Source organism: Protopterus annectens, chromosome 8.part0 (assembly GCF_019279795.1).
Source record: "Protopterus annectens isolate FY-2018-M chromosome 8.part0, PAN1.0, whole genome shotgun sequence".
NCBI classification, from domain to species: domain Eukaryota; kingdom Metazoa; phylum Chordata; order Ceratodontiformes; family Protopteridae; genus Protopterus; species Protopterus annectens.
In genome coordinates, this window is record NC_056741.1 from 1,250,599,480 (window position 1) to 1,250,623,107 (window position 23,628).

Below are 23,628 nucleotides of genomic sequence, written 5' to 3' on the forward strand. Positions count from 1 at the left end.
TGTGAAAACAATGGTGGGTCACAATCATAGTGAGCTGAAATTGCTGCAGCATGAATCTTAATGGAAGAGAAAGACAAACCTTTGTCCAATAACTCAGTAAGATATTGAAGAGCCACACTCAAATTAGGCTCAGAAATCTCCAAATTCTTTGCTGCAGTCCAAAATAAAAATCTCTTCCATTTTTCTGCGTACACTTTCTTGTACTAGGTCTTCTGGCTTCCATAATCACATTTAAAACTTGTTGAGGAAGTTGAGACCTGCCGTCTTTCAAAACAGAATATGCCAGGCTGTTAGATGAAGAGAGTGAAGCTTGACATTGAGCAGACGACCGTCCTTCTGAGACAACAGATGTGGAATCAAGGGTAAAGGCCATGGAGGCTTCTTTACCAGACTCCTCAGTAATGGGTACCAGTGCTGCCGAGGCCAATCTGGAGCTATTAAAATCATCCTTGGCTTGTCTTGTCTGACCTGTAGAAGCACCTTTGGAAGAAGAGGCAGAGGTGGAAACGCATACACATGAAGATTTTTCCAACTGAAAGAAAGAGCATCCACTTTCCACGCTGTGTGATGAAACCTCTTTGTGCAAAACTTTGGCAGCTGGTGGTTTAGTGGAGAAGCGAACAGATCTATGTCTGGAGTTCCCCAGGACACTGTCAACTTTTGAAATACATGAAGATCCAGTTTCCACTCGTGGGGATCCATGATTTGTCTGCTTAACACATCTGCTAAGGAGTTCTGTGCTCCGGCAGAAACCTTGCCTGAAGAGTTAGTTGCAAGCTTAGCGCAGTCTCCCATAAAATCATTGCTTGCCTGCACAATGGGTAAGAATGTGTTCCCGCTTGTTTGTTGATGTAGCACATGACAGTTGTGTTGTCTGTTAGAATCAACACCTGCCCTGGAAGAAGTAACTCCTTGAAAGCCATTAATGCAAACTGGACTGCTAACATCTCCTTCATGTTGATATGTAGATGCTGTAGTCTGGCAGGCCACTTGTCTTGTATCCACTTTCCATTTAGATGAGCTCCCAAGCAATGTCTGAGGCATCTGTCGTTAGAATTTGACTCACCTCTGGCCGGGTCACAGAGAGTCCCTTGTTTAGGTGACATTCCTGAGCCCACCACAAAAATTCCTTTTGAATGCAAGGTATTATTTGAATGACAGTGTCCAAATCCTGGCAGTGCTGTGTCCACACATTTTGAGATACCATTGTAGCTTCCTCATATGCAGTTTGGCATTGGGAAGCACCAGAATACAAGATGCCATGAACCCTAAGGCTTGAAGGACTGTCCTTGCAGTCAGCCCGGACTGAAGAGATAGTTGATGGAAGTAACTGGAAAGATTCTTTTGTTTGTCCGGGGTTAAAAAGGCCATCTGGGCTGCTGTATTCAGTCTCACACCCAGAAAGCACATGTCTTGAGAGGGTACTAGACTGGACTTTATTTCGTTCACAGAATACCCTAGGCATCTTAGCACTGCTATGACATATTCCAAATGCTGTAGAAGGTCTTCCTTTTCTTGAGCCAGAATCAGGCAATCGTCCAAGTAAGGATAGATTTGAATTCCTTTTAGCCTGAAGTAAGCTATCACTGGAGCCAGAACCTTTGTGAATACTCTGGGCGCAGTAGATAAGCCAAAGGGCAATGCAGAGAACTGATAATGAGAATTTCCAGCTCGAAACGCAGATACTTTCTGCAACTTAGTCTTATAGGCACATGAAGGTAAGCTTCCTTGAGATCTAAAGTTACCATCCAGTGATCCTTGCCCAGCAGAGGTAAAAGCTGTTGTAACGTCAACATTTTGAACTTGGGAATGTCCAGATAAGTGCTGAGGATAGATAAATCCAAAATTGGTCTCCACGTGTTCCCCTTCTTCGGTACTAGGAACAGGCGAGAATAAAATCCTAGGCCCCTTTCTGGCACAGGAACCGGCTGAATGGCCCCTATTTGGAGTAACTGAGAAATTTGCTTGTGAGCCTCTTGTCTTTGTAGAGGAGGAATGTCTGGCATGCCTTTGAAAGGAGGCAAGGTATGGAAATAAAACCTGTAACCGTGGTGAATGATATCCAGAACCCATTTGTCTTGGGTAATTAAATCCCAATTTTCTTTGAAAAGAGACAGTCTTCCTCCTAGAGGTGCCGCCAGGCGAGAAGGTACTGGCAGCTGAAAAGGCAGGTCATTGGGTCTGCTTACGAAAGGACTGACCCCTGCCCTCACCAGAAGTCTGAGCAGGTGAACTCCTGCCCTAGGCCTAAAAGCACCTTGAGCTCTGCCCCTACCACGTCTAGACCTACCCCTAGACTGGGAATCATAAGCAGGATAACTCCATCCCTTAGCAGGCCAATTTCTACTAAACTGGAGGCTGCACCTGCAAAAATCCTTAACAGTTTGCATAGACTTAGCCTTGTCCTCCATCTTCTTTAAAACTGCTTCCACAGGCGAACCAAACAACACATCAGACTGTAAAGGAGCATCCAAAATCCTTGTCTTAACATGCTCAGCTAAGTTCTGATCTCTCAACCAGGCGTGCCTACGAAGAACAGAACCAGTGGCAGCCACCCTGGAGGAGGCCTGCACAGCATCAAAACCACATTGCAAGGAATGTTTACCCACTTGTTCAGACACATGAACTAAATCCTGCAACTCTTTACACTCAATACCTTCCGCCAGAGCATCCACCTTAGATTTCAACTGTGAAAGAAGGTAATTCTGATATTTTAACATGTGAAACTGACAATTCAACGCCCTCATGGCTAAAGTGGAAGAAGTATACACTTTCTTTCCCCATCTATCCAAAGCCCTTGCCTCTTTATCAGGAGGGACAGGATTTTTAACAACTGAGGCCTTCACACCTTTAGGCCCCTGAGAGATAGTTTCCGGGTCTGCCCTAGGACTCTAAAAAGATACTTATGAGCTTCAGGCACCCTATAATACCTATCCGGTTTAACTGGGGCAGGAGGCAAAGAATCCGGATTCAGGGAAGCCTCTGCAAAAACATCTTCCACTACATTCAAAACAGGAGGTATAGCTAAAGGCCTGTGCTGGGGTAAAAACAAGAATTCCCTAAGCCTTTTCCTGGAATCAGAGAAATCTTGACCTTCCCATTTAAAATGCTCCCTCATGGAATGCAGAGTCTCTGAAAATGAAAAATCCTCAGGAGGGGAGCTGAAGGAGTAGAATCATCCACATCAGAATCAGAATAAGGAGGGTACTCCTGCAAGTCTTCAGTCAAGACTCAGAAGCCTCGAGCATTGCTCAAAACTCTCAAACTCAGACTCCACCCTAGGCCTCTTATCAGGAGGGGGCATAGAACCCCTTATCATAGTAATCAAATCCTCTGCCATTTTAAGCATATGTTTCTTAGGCAAAGACCCTGAAGTACTAGGAGAAACCCCACTGAAGCAAAACTCGGCCTGCCCCTCAAAGAAGCCTTGGAAACAGAAGGGAGGCTCTGACCACCTTAGGAAGAGAGGGAAGAACAGCCACCTGAGAAGCCCCTCAGCCTGGCCTACTTCCTGAGAGGATACATCCTGTAACAGTAAAGTCTCTCCCTGAGACTCCAAAGAAACACCTGGCAAAACCTCCGGCTCCACTGAGCCCTCTAAAGAACCGACGTCTGGGACTGTCGGTTCCTCCACTCTAGGCTTTGCTGTTTTGTCCTTGCGTTTTTTAGCCGAAGCCGGCGGAGCATCCGACGGCATTTTATAATTACAACGCTTCCCAAACACTAACCTGGCACAGTCTAACCTTCTCTTAATAGTGCGTTTGTTAAATCTAGCACAAGAGCGGCATCCAACAACGTCGTGCTCAGGCCCTAAACAAGGTATACACAAAGTATGGTAATCCCTATGAGGTATCTGTTTCCCACAAGAAATACAGTTATTCACTTTTTCTGACATCCGGTTAAATACTGAGGCAAGAAAAAAAAAACCAAAATATTCCCCAACGGGGTACTTAGCCAACTTTGATTCGGTCTGAAACTCTGGCTTCAGAAACTTTCAGAACGCCAACCTGCACTCGCAAAATTGCTTCTGCATCGGACCATGCGGCAAAAAAGACTGAGGATATGACGTCGGTCATGCGCATTAGTATCCTGACGTACTGACGTCAGTCTAATGCGCCCTGACCGACGTCAGCCATATACTTTGGTATTCGGGCCGACTGGACAGCGGACTACCCAATAGTTAGGACTGCAGCAATGTGGAATGAAGAACATATGGCCTTAGTGCTCCTATAAGTTTGTGTGATACTGGTGGCTCTCCTCTACTCTGTTCCCCATCCTGGTCTGCAAAGACAGACACAGTCTGGAAGAGTAATACTGTTAAGTAATCTGAAACTTAAAACATAATGCACAGCATAGCCACAAAAAAGTGTGCCTGAACAAAACTCCACAAGGTAAACTCCAAAGCATTATCCAAAAATCAAACGTTAAAACATTTTAACATTTGCTCTTTGGATACTGTTCTGGATAGTACTTGAATAAAAGGATTTACTTCAGTCAGTGTCTTTTTGCAGTGCTAACCTGTTTTAACTTGTGAAGTAACCTGGCTCTTTTCAGCCTTTTCTTCCTGTCATGTGGTACTGGAAGGAAAAGGAGCTATGGTAGAAAGAACTAAGCAGATGGTGGTCAGAAAGAGGAGCATCAAGGGAATAAAAAATACAGAGCAGATAGCCATCAAAGAAACAAGGAAAGAAAGAAGTGAAGATTTATGGCATACCTCTTCTTTACACAAGAAACTTGCCAACATCCAAGGGAAGTAGGTGTTGACAGCTCTGCAAATGGGAATGACTAATGCTCTTTAAATTATACCTTGTGGCACAATTTCCAAATCTCATGACTACAATAGTGATCCACATGAAGAACATCAACTCATACTAGCTAACACTTCCTCTAAATGTGCCCACATACAAAGCATCTTTGAAATATTTGTCAAATGCTTGGCAAAGCTAATGGTTTTAAACAAAGCTAAATGTAGATGGCAGTCGAATACATACTATTTCACAGGCAGATTAATAACTTTTAACAATATACAGTGGATATAAAAAGTTTAAACGCCCTGGTTAAAATGCCAGGTTTTTCTGATATAAAAAAAATGAGACCACAATAAATCATTTCAAAATTCTCTCACCCTTAATCTGACTTATAACCTGTACAATTCAACTGAAAAACAAATCTATTATGGGAAAAATATAAAAAATTAAAAAACTTACAATAAGCAGGCTGCAAAAGTGCGCACACTCAAACTAATACTTTGTTGAAGCACCTTTTGATTACACACCTGCCATCAATTAAAGAGACTGATTAACCCCAAATAAAGTTCAGCTGTTCTAGCAGGATTTTACTGACATTAATTCGGTTGCCTGCTACAGCAAAAGCCATGGTTCGCAGAAAGCTTTCAAAGTATCAAAGGGATCTCATTGTTGAAAGGTATCAGTCAGGGGAAGAGTACAAACAAATTTCAACAGCACTGGATATACCATGGAACACAGTGAAGGCAGTCATCAAAACGTGGAGAAAATATGGGACAGCAGTGACGTTACAAAGAACTGGACGTCCCTCCAAAATTGATGAAAAGACAAGACAAAAACTGGTCAGGGAGGCTGCCAAGAGACCTACAAGCAACACTGAAGAAGCTGCAGGAATTTATGGCAAATACTGGTTGTGTACTACATGTGACAACACTCTCCCGTAAAAATTTTGCAAAATACATCATGTCTTCCAAAAGCATGTGGGAAAATGTGTTGAACATTCTGGCCAGAATTCCAAAACACTTCACATCACCAAAAGAACACCATCCCCAAGGTGAAGCATGGTGGTGGCAGTATAATGCTTTGGGGTTGCCTTTCTTCAGCTGGAAATGGGGCTTTAGTCAAGGTGGAGGGAATTATGAACAATTCCAAATACCAGTCACTTTTGACCCAAAACCTTCAGGCATAGGTTCATAGGTAGGTACTAGGCTACTGGCCCTAGGGCCTATATAAGCCTGGCCAAAAAGACACCCTGGCTTTCGCCACCCAAGAAAATTATATTCCTGTGCCCCTGTCGTGCAGAGCCACAGAAGTGATCCCCGGGGTGAATTTCCTATCTCCCATCCAATTATAAAGATTTTTCTTGAAGAGTGCTAATGAAGAGCTTTGTTTGATATAGATAGGTAGTTTGTTCGAGTATGGGAAGCTTCTGGGACAGGAATCTATCCCTCCAGCATGTTCTGTTTATTGTGGTGACAAGGTTTAGGTCCCTAGTGTGTGCAACTCGGAGGGATTGGGATTTCTTTAAGTGGAGCATGTCCAACAGTTCTGGGTTTGACATAGTTTTGTATGTTAGGCAAAGATCACCTCTGAGTAGGCGATCTGCGATGGAATAAAGCTGGAGTTTTGAGACAGTCTGCATAGGGCATCTACTTGAGGCTGGTAATCCTCTTTGTGAGGTATTTCTGCAGCCTTTCCAGTTGTTGCAGATGTCTTGTGAGGTACATACCAAAAGGGACGCTGTATTCTATAATGGGTCTAATTACTGACTAGTAGAGGGGAACAATTACCTCTTTTTCCTGGATGAGAAACATTTTGTGATTAGGTGGGCCACGTAGAAGGATTTCCTGACTACTGTGGCGATGTGATTATCAAAGGAGAGACCACTGTTCACCTGAGTCCCAAGGTCTTATATCACACTTTCGGTGTTAAGTACACTACCGCCTATGTGGTAGTTCATGGGTACAGAGTTTTTACCAAAAGGGATGACAGTGCACTTTTTGGCATTGAGCTTGAGGCCATGGCTTTGACATCAGGCATCTGTCTCAGTAAGGCACTTTTGCAGGCTGTCCACATCATTAGGAGTTTCAATTATGGCTCCTAGTTTGCAGTCATCTGCAAACTTCGTTAGCCAAAGACCTTCTGTGTTAACCTGTACTTCAGAGAAGTAGAGAACAAACAGGAGAGGACCCAGGACTGAACCCTGTGGTACTCCACTTGTTTGAAGTCGGATTTGGAGTCTGCTACTTTCAGTGTGTGTTCTCTCAGTGAGCCAGTTGGCCACCCATCTTGTGGCACAGGGATTTATACCTAGTTTAGTGAGTTTATCTATAATTCCGGAGTGGGGGATGGTGCTAAAAGCCTTGGCGAGATCTAGATAGGCTGTGTGAACCACCTTATCCTAATCTACGGCTTTGTTGACTACTTCAAAGAAGTCTATCAGGTTTAGGAGACATGATCTGCCTTGTACAAACCTAAACTGTGCAGGGTCCGGAGTTTGGAGATTACTAATGTCTGTTTATAAGTTCCATGATGATGCGTTACACAGCCTTGCATACCAGGCTCATCAGGCTAATAGGGCGGTAGTTCCCTGGCTCCATGGCGGCTCCCGCTTTGTGGAGTGGGATAACAGTCACTGTGTGCCATTCAGTGGGCACAAAGCCTGAGGTGAGACTATGATTGAACATGGTACTTAGGTGGGGTGCCAGTTCTTTCTGTAGTGCATGTAAAATGCAGCCTGGGATGTTGTCAGGTCCCATGGATGCTGTGTTCTTGGCTTTGGACTGAGTGTTTTTTTACCTGTGCAGCTGTGACTATAGGAACTTTGCATTCTTCTGGTATAGAGATGGGCCCTTAAGGGGGTGAGAGGGGGGTAAATTTAGCACTAAACCTATCTGTCAGGATGTTGGCAATATCAGTTGGTTCTGTGCATTTAGTGCCATTGTGCAGTAACTCAGAGCAGATCTGAGTATTGCCATTTAGATTCTTAACATAGTTATAGAATGCTTTGTGGTTGTCTTTAGAATCAGTGGCGATTTTGATTTCGTAACTAGCTTTGCAGGATTTTATGAGGGATCTCAGCTTCTTACTGAGGCTGACCAGGGAGTTCCTCCAATCATGGGATTTTACTCTTTTGCAACAGTTTCTTTCTTCTGTTGTACAGTTCGTTTATGGCAGGGGACCACCAGATTGGCTTCCTTTTTTTGGAGGATAACACCTTGGTTCTGTTAGGGATTGCACGATCCATGCACTCGTGTAAGTGCTTATAAAGTGCATTTGTGTAGGATTCAGTAGTCGTACCTCTATTGTCAGTCTGCATGGGTGTCGTGAAATTTGCCACTTCTGTCTTAAGAAGCGTGAAGTTGGCTTTGGAGATAATTTTTACAGTGATTTCCCTAATGGGGGATGGGGGCGGGATGTGGATGTCTAGGGTGATTAGCTTGTGGTCGGATCTGACCAAAGCGGAACTGACCTCTGGTGTGGATGCCCATGTTGAAAATGACCAGGTCTAGGATACTGCTGCCCCTGGTGGGGGTGTGGATAAGTTGATCCAAGGCATTGGAATTTATGAATTCCAGAAAATGTTGAACAAAAGAGTTGGTACATGAGTAGTTTTCCTAGTTAATGGCGGGGTAGTTGAAAGCTGAAAATGAAGAGGAATTTCACCTTTCAACATGACAATGACCCCAAGCATACATCCAAATCAACAAAAGAATGGCTTCACCAGAAGAAAATTAAAGCTTTGGAATGGCCCATCCAGAGCCCAGACCTAAATCAAATAGAAAATCTGAGGGGTAACCTGAAGAGGGCTGTGCACAAGAGATGCCTTCGCAATCTGACAGATTTGGAGCACTTTTGCAAGGAAGAGTGGGCAAATATTGCCAGGTCAAGATGTGCAATGCTGACAGACTCCTACCCAGGACTGAATGCTGTAATTAAATCAAAGGGTGCTTCAACAAAGTATTAGTTTAAGGGTGTGCATACTTATGCAACCAGCTTATAGTACGATTTTTATTTTTTATATTTTTCTCCCTAACAGATTTGTTTTTCAATTGAATTGTACAGGTTATAGGTCACATTAAAGGTGGGAAAAGTTTTGAAATGAATTATTGTGGTCTCATTTTTTATATCACAAAAACCTGGCATTTCATCAGGGGTGTGTAAAATTTTTATATCCAATGTACAATTCAGTATATTGTCAGTAATATTTAACTCAAAATTAACTATTTCGTAGTCTAGACTTGTGCGGCAGACATGCACTGCATCTAATTGTAACTTTTCCCAATTACCACAATAATAAAATAAAGCCAAAACTTTCTAAAAAGAAAACGGTCAGTAAAATATAAAAAAAATCATGCTGGATTTGAATCTTACTGGTAATGCATGCTTAAGAAAACAGTGAAAAAAAAAGATGCGAAGGGTCTGCCTCCAACATCAGTTATATTCTGTATGAGGTCTAATGATGTTTATAGGGCTAATCCATGAATACTGGAAGAATAATTTGGAAAATACTATTACTACTTTTACATCTGGGTTTTTTCTAGAGAAACTTTTTTTTTTTTTTACCAAGGACTTCAATAAAGAGCTTTAAAGGGGGTTTACATTAATTCACCATTTTAAGACATCTGAATGCTTTAATTTCCAAGGACTGTTGTCCTCCAAAACTGGCACAAAGCAATCATATATGAGAATCTGCAAAGCTAATCTTGTGCTGTCTAAGTATTCTGAATTAACAAAGTGACTGAAGTACACCTAAGTAGAAGCACATTAAACATGCTATACAGCTTGAGATAAGGTCTCAAGAAACACGAGAGATATGTTAAAATTAAAATTACTTACTATGTACGAGAGTTTATGTTTTACACTAAACAAATGGACCATCATATTTGACATAGCTGTTGCAAATTTACAAACTGTGCATTCATATAAATGTGGCTCCCCAGATGCATTCTGGTACTCAATTACAAACTGAAGACCTGCAAATAAAAGCAAATACATAATTATATAATCAGTTCAACTGCTTATTATACAATCAATCTGGTACTTTAATATCAGTTTCAGTAAAAACATTTTAAGTAAATGTGGGTTTCATCTTTGCCATTCACTACACCTACTCTAGGCTATACTAACATAATACAAAATACAGAACTGGACTACTACAAATTAACAAAATACAGCTAGAAAATGCATCTGGCATTCAATCCAAGAATCCCCTATACAAATATCCAGAATAAATCTGGAACAGTAAACGCAAAACAGCCTGGCAAGTACAAAGGATTTAAAACAAATGCACACATTACAGCTTCAGTTTAACCTAATACTGAATAAATATCTAATAACGTTACATTTTCAAACAAAAAGCACACATTGTAATAAAATGGTATTGATACCAGATAACAGTTTACATGGTTATTATAGGAAATGTACAAAGGATCTACAGCAGCCATAAAAATACATACAAGGATGCTGGAAAAACATAGATGGACAAGGCAAGGACTGTCCCTGCTACTATTCACTTTGTATCTAGAACTCCCTAGCACAGAAGGCAAGACAACTGGATACAAGTATATGGAACTGAGTGGGAGGAAGAGAAAAAATGGTCTGTGGACGTTACAGTAGATACTTCTAATCTGGAAGAGAATATGTCAAGAATATTTACCATACTAAGAATTTAAACAGACATCTGTGTATAAAGTAAGAGAGAAAAAAGGCTGTGTGAACTGTTTGCCAATGCTGGAACTGGTACAGGAGTTTTCCACCTGCGGTGCTAAAAAAACAGATACTCCTTGGTAATAGTTACTGGGAAAGTTTCAAAGTGTAATGTAATGATGAGGGATACTGAGCTGGTGGTACAAAATGAAAATGTACATAGTGTTGCATACATTACATGCAACTAAAGCCTTTATACATGGGAGGCGGAAAAAAATAAGAGCAACTAATAAAAAAAGTAATTGTTATTTATGTATGATGGAGGAGTCAAATGCCAGAGTGCAATGGCAGAAAATAATTTCAACAGTGCCACATTTAATATTAGTACATTATTTCCAAAGACCACAATACAACGTTAAATGGAAAAGCATGATGCTGGGGCCAACAGAGGTAAAACTCAATTGTATGTATGTCTTTGACCAAACATTTAACCTAAGTAAACGGGTACACTGGCTAGTTAGGTGAGACTACTATACGATAAGATGACATATAAAGGGAGGTTGGCATAGTGGTTAAGGTGATTACCTTACAAACATAAGGTGCAGGGTTTGATTCCCCTCATGGGGTAATTGGCTAGGCTGAAAATGGCCCACAAGGGCAGTTAGCCTAGTACTAACCTATAAACCTCAAGGAATATCAAACTTAGAGAACTGCAGTATGGCCAATAGTAGTAGCTAAACATCCATTTCCAATTGATGTTAGGATGACAAAAAAAGTTGTAGGGGGGATAAAATGGAAAATTCATTACTATAAGAACATGGTCAGAAGCAAATAGATTAATTTTGTAATAATTCTGTGTGAAGAACAAAGAAGGAAGACAAGAGGTTTTCGAGTACAGGTGACTTAAAATGTTTTGGGTAGGCATGACAATGAAAAAACAAAAGGGTATCCAGGGAAACCAGAACACGTTAAGTTAACAGAATAAAGGTTGGAAACAGCAGACAGCAAGGGGGTAATTAAACTATATAACATGGTGATCAAGAAATGGATGCAAATACAAAGTTGGCAAGGGAAGTCAGAGAAAGTGATAAAGAAAACTACTTGGGTAGGGATTTGCAATGCCCCAAAAACAGCCACCAAGTCCCAGAGATTCAGAATATCTGCATGCAAGTGTTTCAATAAGCACTTCTACACTCTAAAACGAATGCATGACATGTTTCCCTGAAGTAAAGGAGACATGTTTGAGGTACACGCAAAGACCACAAGAGAGACTGCTCTCAAATTTTTGGGAATGTGCAAAACTTGGAAACTATAACAATGACCTGGGTAGATTAATTCAGATACTAGGCAGGGAATGGCAAATGAGAGGGGCTAATTTTGTCTGAACTGGATAGGCAGAGCATCTGGGCAGGCATGTGAAAGGAGTGGCAACCCAAATATTGTGGCCAAAAAAGGGATTACTAGAAAATGGAAAACTTACCAACAACCAAAGACAAACGAAGATGCAGGTTTAATGAACTCCACTCCCCTTCATCCCTCCCACACTTCCAACACATTACTACAAAATAATTCTAAACCACTACACGTTACCATCATCACCAAGCATAAACATGCTATATCGCAATACTAAGATCTTCCCACTTACCATAATATATCCCTTTCTCCACATACTCTCCCCTCATCCATTTTATCTACATTACCTTCTTTTTTCCAGCTACAATGACATATGTGCAAATACTCACAATTACTGGTCTAATCTCATCTGAACACATTACAAGCTTTTATACACATACTGACCAACTGCTTACAACTCTCACACACACGGGTTCATATGTGTGCACTAGGCTAATGGCCCTGGAGCCTTTACAACCCTGGCATCGTGCTACCCGACCTTAGTTGCCAGTGCCTCTGTCGAGTAAAGCCATTGGAGTGATCCATGGGTAAATTTTCTATTTCCCATCCACTCATCAAGATTTCTCTTGAAGAGGGCCAGTGAGGTGCTCTGCTTGGGAAGTCTATTCCATAGCATGGGCAGTCTCTGGGTTATGGAACCTGTCCCTCCAGCATTTTCTGTTGATTGTGGTAATGAGGTTGAGGTCTCTGGACTGTGTGGTGCAGAGGTATTGGGATTTCTTTAGATGTAGCATTTCTAACAGAGCTGGGTCAGACATAGCTTTGTAAGTCAAGCAGAGATTACCTCTAAGTAGGCAATATGAGACTGAGAATAGTTGGAGCTTCTTTAGTCTGTCCATATAGGACAAATGTTAAAGGCCTAGGATCCTCTTTGTGAGGTACTTTTGTGGCCTCTCCAGTTGTTGCAGGTGTTTAGTGAGGTACATACCAAATGTGGCATTGTACTCTGATTGGCCTAATGAAAGAAGAGTAGAAGGAGACAATGACCTCTTTCTTCCTGGATGCAAAACCCTTAGTAATGAAATGTGCCACATATGACTTTCTAACCACAGTGGCAATGTGGTGGTCAAAAGGAGGTTGCTGTCAACCTGTGTTCCCAGATCACTTATAATGCCTTCTGTGTTCAGTGGACTACCATCGATGTGGTAATTCATGGCAACAGAGTTTTTTCCAAAGGGGATGAGGACACTTTTTGGCACTGAACATAAGGCCATGGTACTGACACCAGTCGTTGGTCTCAAGTGAGGCCTTTGTCGGATGTCGACATCACTTGGGGAGTTAATAATAGCGCCCAACTTGCAATAGTCTGCGAACTTTGTCAGCCAGAGTCCCTTCATGTTGGCCTGGACTTCAGAGAAGTAGATACCAAACTGAGGATCCAGGAGTGAACCCTGTGGGACTCCACTCGTGACTGGTCAGCAGTCTGACTTGGAGTCAGCTACTTTCACACTGTGGGTTTTACCCATGAGCCAATTTGCAACCCACCTAGTGATATACGGGTTGATGCCTAGCTTAGTGAGTTTTTCTGATTCCTGAGTGGGGAATGCTGTCAAAGGCCTTGGCCAAATCAAGGTAGGCTGTATGAACCACTTTGCCTTCATCCACAGCTCTGGTGAATGACTCAAAGACGCTGACCAGTTGAGCAGGCATGATTCTACCCTTCACAAGGATTCAGAGTTTGGAGATTGCCTATATCCTTGTTTATCAGGTCCATGATGATGCCTTCCATAGCTTTACATATCAGACTCGACAGGCTAATGGGATGATAGTTCCCAGGGTCTGTAGTCACTCCTCCTTTGTGGAGAGGGATGACTGTAGCAGTACCCCATTCGGTAGGGACAAAGCCTGAGGTGAGGATGTGATTTAACAGGACACACAGGTGAGGTTTATACTTAAACAAATCTCATTTTCCTGCATAACACCAAAATTCTACCCACACTCGCCAGTGCACTTGCATACACACAATTATAAAACATCCCACTCATGCAAATAAGCACAGCTGTCAGTCATCCTCTATACAAAGATGACGAAACAGGCAGAGTAGTTCATTTAAGGTTCTTTATTACATAGAAATACGAGGATGGACAGCAACATCATTAAATATAAACTTATTGACAGACCCCTTACATACATTCATGAATGCTTACATCTCAACAGCTTACTACAAAATGGCAGTTAGACTTGCATGTGCTCAGTATTTATACACTTGTGCAAGCCCTTGGATAGCTTCTTAATAAGAAACACACACACTAATCTACATCCTCCCTCTTAAAAAGATTGCCCTTGATCAAAATGACATTGCAGTTAAACATGCATCAATACAGACATTTTAAAACAAACACAATGTTCATGTCCAAGTTGCCGTGTATCTGGAACATAGTCTGGAGATGCGACTGGATCTCGTAACATATCAATCAGGATTGGGTTTAGCAACAAGGACGGTCTTCTGTAAACAACTCATATCAGGAACTTTGGGATTCATCACAGGAACGGGAATACTTTCTCACAGGTTATGTGCTGTGGTATAGGCTAGGACACTGGTATCAAATGCTTCTGATTCTGCCTAAAATCAACTCTGTCATTCCACAATGTACGATCTCACCTCTAGGCAAATGTTCATGACTCCAATCTAATCATAATCTTTGGACGTTTGCATCCTTACTACTTCTCCCTCTTGTAATGGATTGAGTGGTTTGCTGGTAGTCTCATAAAAAGACTTCTGGGATTAACGCTTCAACAGATTGGTTTTCACTGACCTGTTTTTGACACATGGAACCAACAATTGACTACTGATTGGTAATGTGGTTCTGATTTCTCGACAGAAGTCTCTGAGCAGGTGAGCCAAGATGTCCATCACGAAGAATGTTTCTAAGATTCAGGAACACATCACTATTGTCTCGTTCCGATTTCTCTAGTAACTACTTTGCATTCTGAACTGCACATTCTGGCAAACCACTGGACTGAGAATACTACAGGCTACTCGTAACATGAGTAAAGTCCCACTCTTAAGCAAATCGTTTGAACTGTTGGTTTGTAAACTGTGTGCCACTGTCAGAATCAACTTTGTGCGGACTACCATTGACTGAAAAATGATGCAACATTGGAGGAATATTTGGATGTCCTTCAAGGATGCATCTGCAGTCCTTACAAATGGGTAGTCCTGTCGTCAGGCAGCCCTTCGGTCGGCCGGATTCCAAAGTCTGGGTCTGGCTTCGGCTGGTGTCGCACTTCACCCGACGTCATCGCTGCAGTTTTTCGGGTATAAAGGCATCAGCCAACGCCATTTTCCTCAGTTTTTCTAGCCACGTGGCGCCCGAAGCAGAAGCTGTTCGCAAGTGCCGGTCGGTCAGATCCAGAGATTGCTACTACCGAATACTACTTCGAAGACTTCTAAAAAGCTAAGTACCCCGTTGGGGACTCTTTCTTGCCTCAGCCGATGTCAGAAAAAGTGAATAACTGTTTAACTTGTGGGAAACAAATACCTCATAAAGATTTCCACTCCTACTGCTTACCTTGTTTAGGCCCAGACCACGACGTAACAGCTTGTCTAGCCTGTGCTTCTTTTAACCGGACGCTTAGACGTCGGTCGGAGTTTGCTGAGCAGTTTTTCGGCTCTGATTTTGCCTATATTATGCCGTCGGATCCTACGACTACACAAATTACCAAAAAACGCAAAGAAAAGGACCGACACTCGCGGTCTCGGCCGAAACCGCGGTTAAGCAAACCGCGAGTGTCTCGGTTTCGGCCGAAACCGAGCAAGCGGTTCTTTCTTCAGCCGAAACCATGCCTTCTACCGAGGCCTCTTCTAACCTGGTAGAATCGGCTTCTGAAATCCAACCTTCTGTTGCGGTTTCTCAGGAATTATCAGACACTATTTCCTTGGATATTTCAACCCCTGCACGTGGAGCTGCTAGGCCTCCTGCAGCCATGTCTATTAAGGCCTTTGCCAGGGCTAAAGCAGCCAAAGCTTCAAAAACGGTGCCTGCCAAACCCCCCTCTCACAGGCCCAGCACCAGTTCCCATATGCTTTCTTTGGCTGAGGATCTCATTTCTTTAATTCGTGGATCCCAGCCTCATCCAGACAGGACCTCTCATCCACCTCCAAAGAAGAGGCCTAGAGCAGAGCCCCCTGAGCCAGTATCCACAGATGATTCTTCGGATGACTCAGAACATACAGACCCTCCTGAGGCTCCTTATTCCCCTTACGAAGACTCTGATGCCGAAGAGTCCATTCCTTCAGCCTCTCCACCCGAGGAATTTTCCTTTGGGGAAACCTTGCATGCTATGAGGGAACAATTTCAGTGGCAGGGCCAAGATTTCTCAGACTCCAGAAAAAGGCTTAGAACCTTTCTACATTTGCCACAACATAGGCCTTTAGCTATACCTCCAGTTCTTTCTGTTGTAGATGATGCATTTAATGATGCTTGCACTGGCTCCTGATTCATTACCTCCGGCCCCTGCTAAGCCCGATAGGTTCTACAGGGTCCCGGACACTCCTCACCATTTATACAAGGCTCCTTTTGCAGATCCAGAGACTATCTCCCAGGGCCCTAAAGCTGTAGCAACTACATCTACTAAAAACCCCCTCCCCTCTGAAAGGGAATCCAGGTCCTTAGAGAGATGGGGTAAAAAAGTTTACACCTCTGCTACTTTGTCAGCTAGGGCTTTGAACTGCCAATTTCATATGATTCAATATCAAGAGTTTATGCTTGACCAGTTAACTAAAAAGCTGTCCACTGAAGAATCTTTAGATAAAAAATATGTTCAGGAAATGGTACATAACATACAGCAGGTTAGTAACCATTCTTTAAAATGTGGCTATGATGCACTGGAGGCTTCCTTTAGATCAGCCATGACTGGCACAGTTATCAGGAGACATGCATGGTTGAAAAAGCAGGCATTACCAGACCATGTCAAATCAAAGCTTTTGGATGCACCCATGGACAAAGTCAATTTATTTGGTTCCCCTGCACAGCAGGTACTAAAAAAGATGGAAGAGAAGGCGAAATCTGTACAAACAGTGAAAGATTTCTTACAGGTTCAACCTCCAAGGTTTAGCAGGAACTGGCCCTCCAAGAATTGGTCCTTTCCGGACTCCTCTAAGACACAGAGAGGCAGGAATAGGCGTTCAAGAGGCAGAAACCAATCCAGGGGTGCCTACAGGGGACGCCAGTGGCAAGGTAACAACCAGCGAGGCACGGACGCATCCACCACCACTACAAAAACACAATCACAGTGACTTGGCTGTGGCACCGCCTACCAGGGAACAACTGGAAGCACCCTTAGGCGGAAAGCTAACCTTATTTTCAAAGAACTGGCATTGCATCACAAGGGAAAAATGGATTTTGCAAACTATAGACCAAGGTTACAGGTTCCATTTCCATACTCTACCAGGAAAGAGAGAGGAATGCCAAACCTACCACCTACTCAAAGGGCAGAAGCTCTAAAGCAAATATCTCAACTATTAAGAATGAGAGCTGTGGAAAAGGTACCAACTATGGAATAAGGAAAGGGATTTTACTCCAGACTCTTCCTGGTACCAAGAAAAGAGTGCAAATGGAGGCCTATTCTCGACCTGTCCGCTTTAAACACATTCCTCATTGTTCCAAAATTCAAAATGCTGACCCTACAGCAGCTTCTTCCCATGCTGGGCAAGGAGTCTTGGCTGGTAACTCTAGATCTCAAGGAGGCATACCTGCACGTTCCCATACGACCAATTTGCAGAAGATACCTCAGATTTCTTGCAGGATCAGAGCATTATCAATTCTCAGCATTGCCCTTTGGCTTATCTACTGCGCCCAGAGTGTTCCCGAAATGCCTGGCATCAGTAATTGCTCATTGCAGACTTCAGGGGATCCAAATTTATCCCTACCTGGACGACTGCCTGATACAAGCGGACAACAAAAGCAAGCTAACAGAAGACTTACAAAGAGTCATTTACCTGCTGCAAGCCCTGGGATATACAGTCAATATAAAAAGTCAAGGCTGATTCCATCCCAAAGAATAACCTTTCTGGGTGCAGAGCTGGACACATCAAAACAAATGGCATTCCTAACTGCAGAAAAGAAAGAGCAACTACCTCTCTACTTCTTGGCATTAACAAAGCAGAACCATCTAACTGCAACAAAAGTACTACAAGCCCTAGGCTTCATGGCATCCTGCATAATTCTGGTCCCTCATGCCAGACTGCATATGAGAAAGCTACAGTGGTACCTAAAGAATTTGTGGTCCCAACACAAGCACAGCCTAGAAACCAAAATTCCAATAATCCCATGCCTGAAGCAAGAGTTCCTATGGTGGGCTCAGGCCTGTCAATCAAACACAGGATTGCCCTTCTGCAACAGTCAACCAAGCCAAACCATCACGACAGACGCCTCAGACCTCGGTTGGGGGGTACACATGCTGGGCAAGTGCATACAAGGCTTATGGACTCAAGACCAGCTGCGCCTGCACATAAATCTAAAGGAAATGCTGGCAGTAAAATTGGCAATCCAGTCATTCAGACCATTTCTCCAAGAAGGTCAGTTGATAAGGACAGACAACACCACAGTTATATGGCACATCAACAAACAGGGAGGCACACATTCATATCCTCTATGCCGCCTGGCACTGGACCTATGGGATCTGGCTCTGAGCTACAACATTCAGTTACAAGCAATTTTTGTACCGGGAAAAGAAAACATTCTAGCAGACATATTAAGCAGAACTACCACAGATGCCCACGAATGGATGCTGCATCCGGACATCTTCAAAGCCATCACAAGAGAATGGGGATTACCACAAATAGACTTATTTGCATCCCCACTCAATCACCAGCTAAAGAAATTCTGCACAAGGACGTACCACCCACTTGCTTGGAAGGTGGACTCCCTATCTTTCAGTTGGAAAAACCTGACAGCATACGCATTCCCACCACTTCCTTTGATGCACAAGGTGCTTTTGAAGATCAAAGAGGAACGTCCAAGGATCGTTCTGATAGCTCCAGACTGGCCAAGACAACATTGGTACCCATTGCTGAGGAGCATGTCTCGGGAACAAATATGGACACTACCCCTGATCCCATTACTGTTAACACAGAACTACAACATCCTGCATCCAAACCTGAAAACTCTGCAGCTAACTGCCTGGAACATTACATAAGAACAATTAACCCAAATTTATCCCAAAGGGTTAAAGACATAATCCTTGAGGCTCGTAGACCTTCAACAAGAAAGAATTATGCAGCAAAATGGAAAAGATATCTCATTTGGAGTACTGCAAAGGGAGAAGATGTGGCACTGGTAAACATAGCCAACATTCTGGAGTACTTGGCAGAGCTCTTCCATACAGGCCTGTCCTATTCTTCCATCAAGATACATGCATCAGCTATTTCAGCAGAATACAGCTTGGATCCTCCTGTCTTCTCTCATCCTCTGCTCAGACAGTTTCTGAGAGGAATCAAAAATGTAAAACCTCCCAGGAAACCACCATTGCCAGCATGGGACTTGAACTTTGTGCTAGAAAAATTGACACTTCCCCCTTTCGAACCAGCAGCAACAGCAGAATTACAATACTCATCCTGGAAGACTGCTTTCCTGCTGGCAATCACCTCAGCAAGAAGGGTCTCTGAACTACAGGCATTAATGGCAGTGCAACCCTTCCTGATCTTCCATCAAGCTAGAGTGTCCATGAGAACAAATCCTACATTTATGCCTAAGGTGGTATCCAGAGTGTCTTTAAATCAGGCTATCCACCTACCTACATTCTTCCCCAACCCACATAACAGGGGAGAGAGACTCTTGCACACCTTGGATGTACATAGACAATTACGCTACTACCTGGACAGGACCAAGTCCAATAGAAAAACTGACCAGCTTCTGGTAGCATATGCAACAGGAAAGGAAGGAAAACCAATTTCAAAACAGACAATCTCCAAATGGATAGGAAATTGCATTACATTTTGTTACTCCTACCATGGAAAGAAAACTCCAGAGAACATCAGGCCTCACTCCACAAGGGCTACAGCCACTACCACAGCTTTCTTACGAGGAGTGGCTACCAAGGACATTATAGAGGCTGCTACTTGGACCTCCGTGCATACATTTGCCAAGCATTACAATTTACCTTTATACTCTAGATCCCGAGCAGGTTTTGCCACTGCTGTTTTGCAAGGGATCCTAACTACACCATAATCTCTCCTTTTTTCCTCCTCCCCTAGTTTAGCTATGGTATTCTAGCCATTTGTAAGGACTGCAGATGCATCCTTGAAGGACATAGTACAGTTTTGTACCTACCATAAATGTAGATGTCCGATAGGAATGCATCTGCAGTCAGGATTACCCACCCACCTTCCCCTCTGTGGTACTCCTAGGGTATTTGCCATCCTTCAAGCTAGCTTGGGGGGATCTATTATGGTGTATTTGTTTGTATATATGTACATACATGCTTATTTTATGTGTTTGCTCTCTACTACTTGGAAACATTGGCATTTATCCAAATTTAGCCATCCAAGAGGGCACCTGGCATCTGGGGCAAGAAACAGAGGAAAATGGCGTCGGCTGATGCCTTTATACCCGAAAAACTGCAGCGATGATGTCGGGTGAAGTGCGACACCAGCCGAAGCCAGACCCAGACTTTGGAATCCGGCCGACCGAAGGGCTGCCTGACGACAGGACTACCCATTTGTAAGGACTGCAGATGCATTCCTATCGGACATCTACATTTATGGTAGGTACAAAACTGTACTTTCTGCTGTATCAGTTCCTTGTGCTCGATTCCAAGCACAGAATCTCTTCCACTTATCAGCATAAGATTTTCTAGTACTAGGCCTTCTGGCTTCCAAAATGACATCCATCACAGCTTTACTGAGAGGAGTTGTTTTGTATAACTACATGATCAGCCATGCTAACAAGTTCAGTGTCTGGAGTTGATTCCTTAGGAATGGGTACCAGTATTGGCGGGGCCAGTCCAAGGCAATTAGTATCATCTTTGGTTTTTCTTGTCTGACCTTTAGGAGGACCTTGGGAAGAAGAGGCAGAGGAGGAAAGGCGTAAACGGATAGGTTTTTCCAACTGAAGGATAGGGCGTCCACTTTCCATGCTTGTCTGTGATAAGTCCTTGTACAGAATCTTTTCAATTGATAATTTTGAGGAGAGGCAAATAGATCTATGTCTGGGCTTTACCATTTCCCTGTTATCATGCTGAAGACTTGTGGATTTAGTTTCCACTCGTGAGGGTCCATAAGGTTTCTGCTTAAATAGTCTGCCAGAGTATTTTGCTTTCCTGGCAGGAATTGAGCTTGGAGATTTATTTTGTAGGTCAAAGTTGTGTCCCACAGTGCCATGGCTAATTTGCAAAGGGGGTATGAGTGTGTTCCCCCTTGCTTGTTTATATACCACATGACCATGGTGTTGTCCGTCTATCAGTTGTTGTCCTGGATGAAGTAAGTCCTTGAAGGCTGTCAGGGCATTTTGAACAGCTAGCATTTCTTTCTGGTTGATATGTAGATGCATTTGTTTTGGGGTCCATATGCCCAGAATGCATCTTCCTGCCATGTGGGCCCCCCAGGCATAATCTGATGCATCTGTTAAGGTTTGGCTGGCAGGGGGTAGAGTGAAGGCCCGCCCCATGTTTTGGTGACATGCCTTTGCCCACCATAGAAACTCTTGTTGCAGGCAGGGTACGAGAAGAAAGTACAGTTTTGTACCTACCATAAATGTAGATGTTCGAAGATCCACATTGCTGCAGTCATAACCTGTGAGTAGTCCGCTGTCCTCGGTCGGCCTGAATACCAAAGTATTAGGCTGGCGTCGGTCATGGTCGCTCAGATCTGACGTCAGTACGCCGTGTGTATTAAAGCGCATGACCGACGTCATATCCTCAGTCTTTCTTGCCCCAGATGTCAGAAGGCCCGAAAAAGAAAGGCCATAGCCAAAAAGCAGAAAACCTCCAAAACCCATGTACCAACAATATTTACAACCCAAACCACTCCAAACTACAGAGGGGAAGGAGGGAGGGTAAATTGGACTGCAGCAATGTGGATCTTCGAACATCTACATTTATGGTAGGTATAAAACTGTACTATGTTCTTCATCTCACATTGCTGCAGTCATAACCTGTGGGTAGAATCCCAAAGCAAAGGTAAAGGGAGGTTGGCAAAATCATAAAGCATTGGGAGCTGCTAACATGCCCTGTAAAACTGCAGTGGCAAACCCAGCCCTAGATTTGGAATAAAGAGGGAGATGGTAATGTTTAGAAAAAGTGTGCACTGAACTCCAAGTAGCTGCTTCCAAAATATCTTTAGTAGCTACACCCCTTAAAAAAAGCAGTAGAAGTGGCAGTAGCCCTAGTGGAATGAGGTCTGATTCCAGCCGGAATCTCCTTACCATGATGAGAATAACAAAAAGCAATACAGTGACCAATCCACTTAGAAATAGTTTGTTTTGAAACAGGTTTCCCCTGAGAGCCCAAAGCAAAAGAAACAAATAACTGTTGAGACTGTCTGAACCCTTTAGTTCTGCTCAAATAATAACGCAACTGCCTGTGAATATCCAAAGTGTGCAAAATTTTCTCCCCTTTATTTTGGGGATCAGCATAAAATGTAGGCAAATGAATAGATTGGTTCAAGGCCACATTTGAAACAACTTTAGGCATAAAAGTAGGGTTAGTACGCAGAGATACCCTATCCTTATGAAAAATCAGGAAGGGCTCAACTGCCATTAGAGCCTGTAATTCAGATACCCTTCTAGCAGACGTAATGGCCAACATAAAAGCAGTCTTCCAAGACAAAAACTTCAACTCAGATGTAGCTGCAGGTTCAAAAGGAGGTAAAGTAAGTTTTTCCAACACAAAATTGAGATCCCAGGAAGGAGTAGGAGCTCTACGCGGGGGTCTTATGTTCTTTGCCCCTCTAAGAAATTGCTTAAACAAAGGATGAGAGAATAATGGTGGGTCACAGTCATAGTGAGCAGAAATGGCTGCAGCATGAACTTTTACAGAGGAGAAAGACAAACCCTTGTCTAATAATTCCGTAAGATACTAAAGTGAAACACTCAAATTAGGCCCTGAGACATCAAAGCTCTTTGCTTTGCTCCAAATAAAAAATCTCCTCCATTTATCAGCATAAACTTTCCTTGTACTAGGCCTTCTGGCCTCCAAAATAACATTCAAAACTTGTTGAGGAAGCTGCGACCCTCCAGGTTCTAGAACAGAATATGCCAGGCTGTCAGATGCAGGGACTGTATCCTGACATTGAGGAAATAATTGCCTGCCTGGGACAAAAGGTGTGGAATTGATGGCAAAGGCCAATGAGGCTTCCGTACTAAACTCCTCAGCAGAGGGTACCAGTGCTGCCGTGGCCAATCTGGAGCTATTAGAATCATGGAGGGCTTGTCCTGTCTGACCTTCAAGAGCACCCTGGGAAGGAGAGGCAGAGGAGGAAAGGCATAGACGTGAAGATTGTTCCAACTGAATGATAGAGCATCCACTTTCCAAGCTTTTGGATGAAACATCTTTGTGCAAAACTTTGGCAACTGGAAATTTAGTGGAGAAGCGAACAGATCTATGTCTGGAGTCCCCCAAATCACTGTCAACTGTCGAAATACATGAGGATCCAACTTCCACTCGTGGGGATCCACCATCTGTCTGCTCAAAACATCCGCTAAGGAGTTCTGTGCTCCTGGCAGAAACCTTGCCTGAAGAGTGAGGTGCAAACAGAGCAGTCTCCCACAAAATCATAGCTTGTCTGCAAAGAGGGTACGAATGGGTTCCCCCTTGCTTGTTGATGTACCACATGACAATTGTGTTGTCTGTTTGAATCAACACTTGTCCTGGGTGAAGTAGA

At 43.2% G+C, this 23,628-nt stretch overlaps 1 protein-coding gene across 2 annotated transcripts in view; it reads right to left on the reverse strand.

Annotated features, from left to right (window-relative positions):
- The window catches only part of LOC122809337, a 2,116,265-nt gene that overhangs the window by 1,473,514 nt on the left and 619,123 nt on the right, over positions 1-23,628 (reverse strand). For both annotated transcript variants that reach the window (XM_044080743.1, XM_044080744.1), the window contains exon 7: positions 9,585-9,721. In XM_044080743.1, coding sequence (XP_043936678.1) covers positions 9,585-9,721 — 137 coding nt within the window. The remainder of the gene's footprint in view (positions 1-9,584; positions 9,722-23,628) is intronic.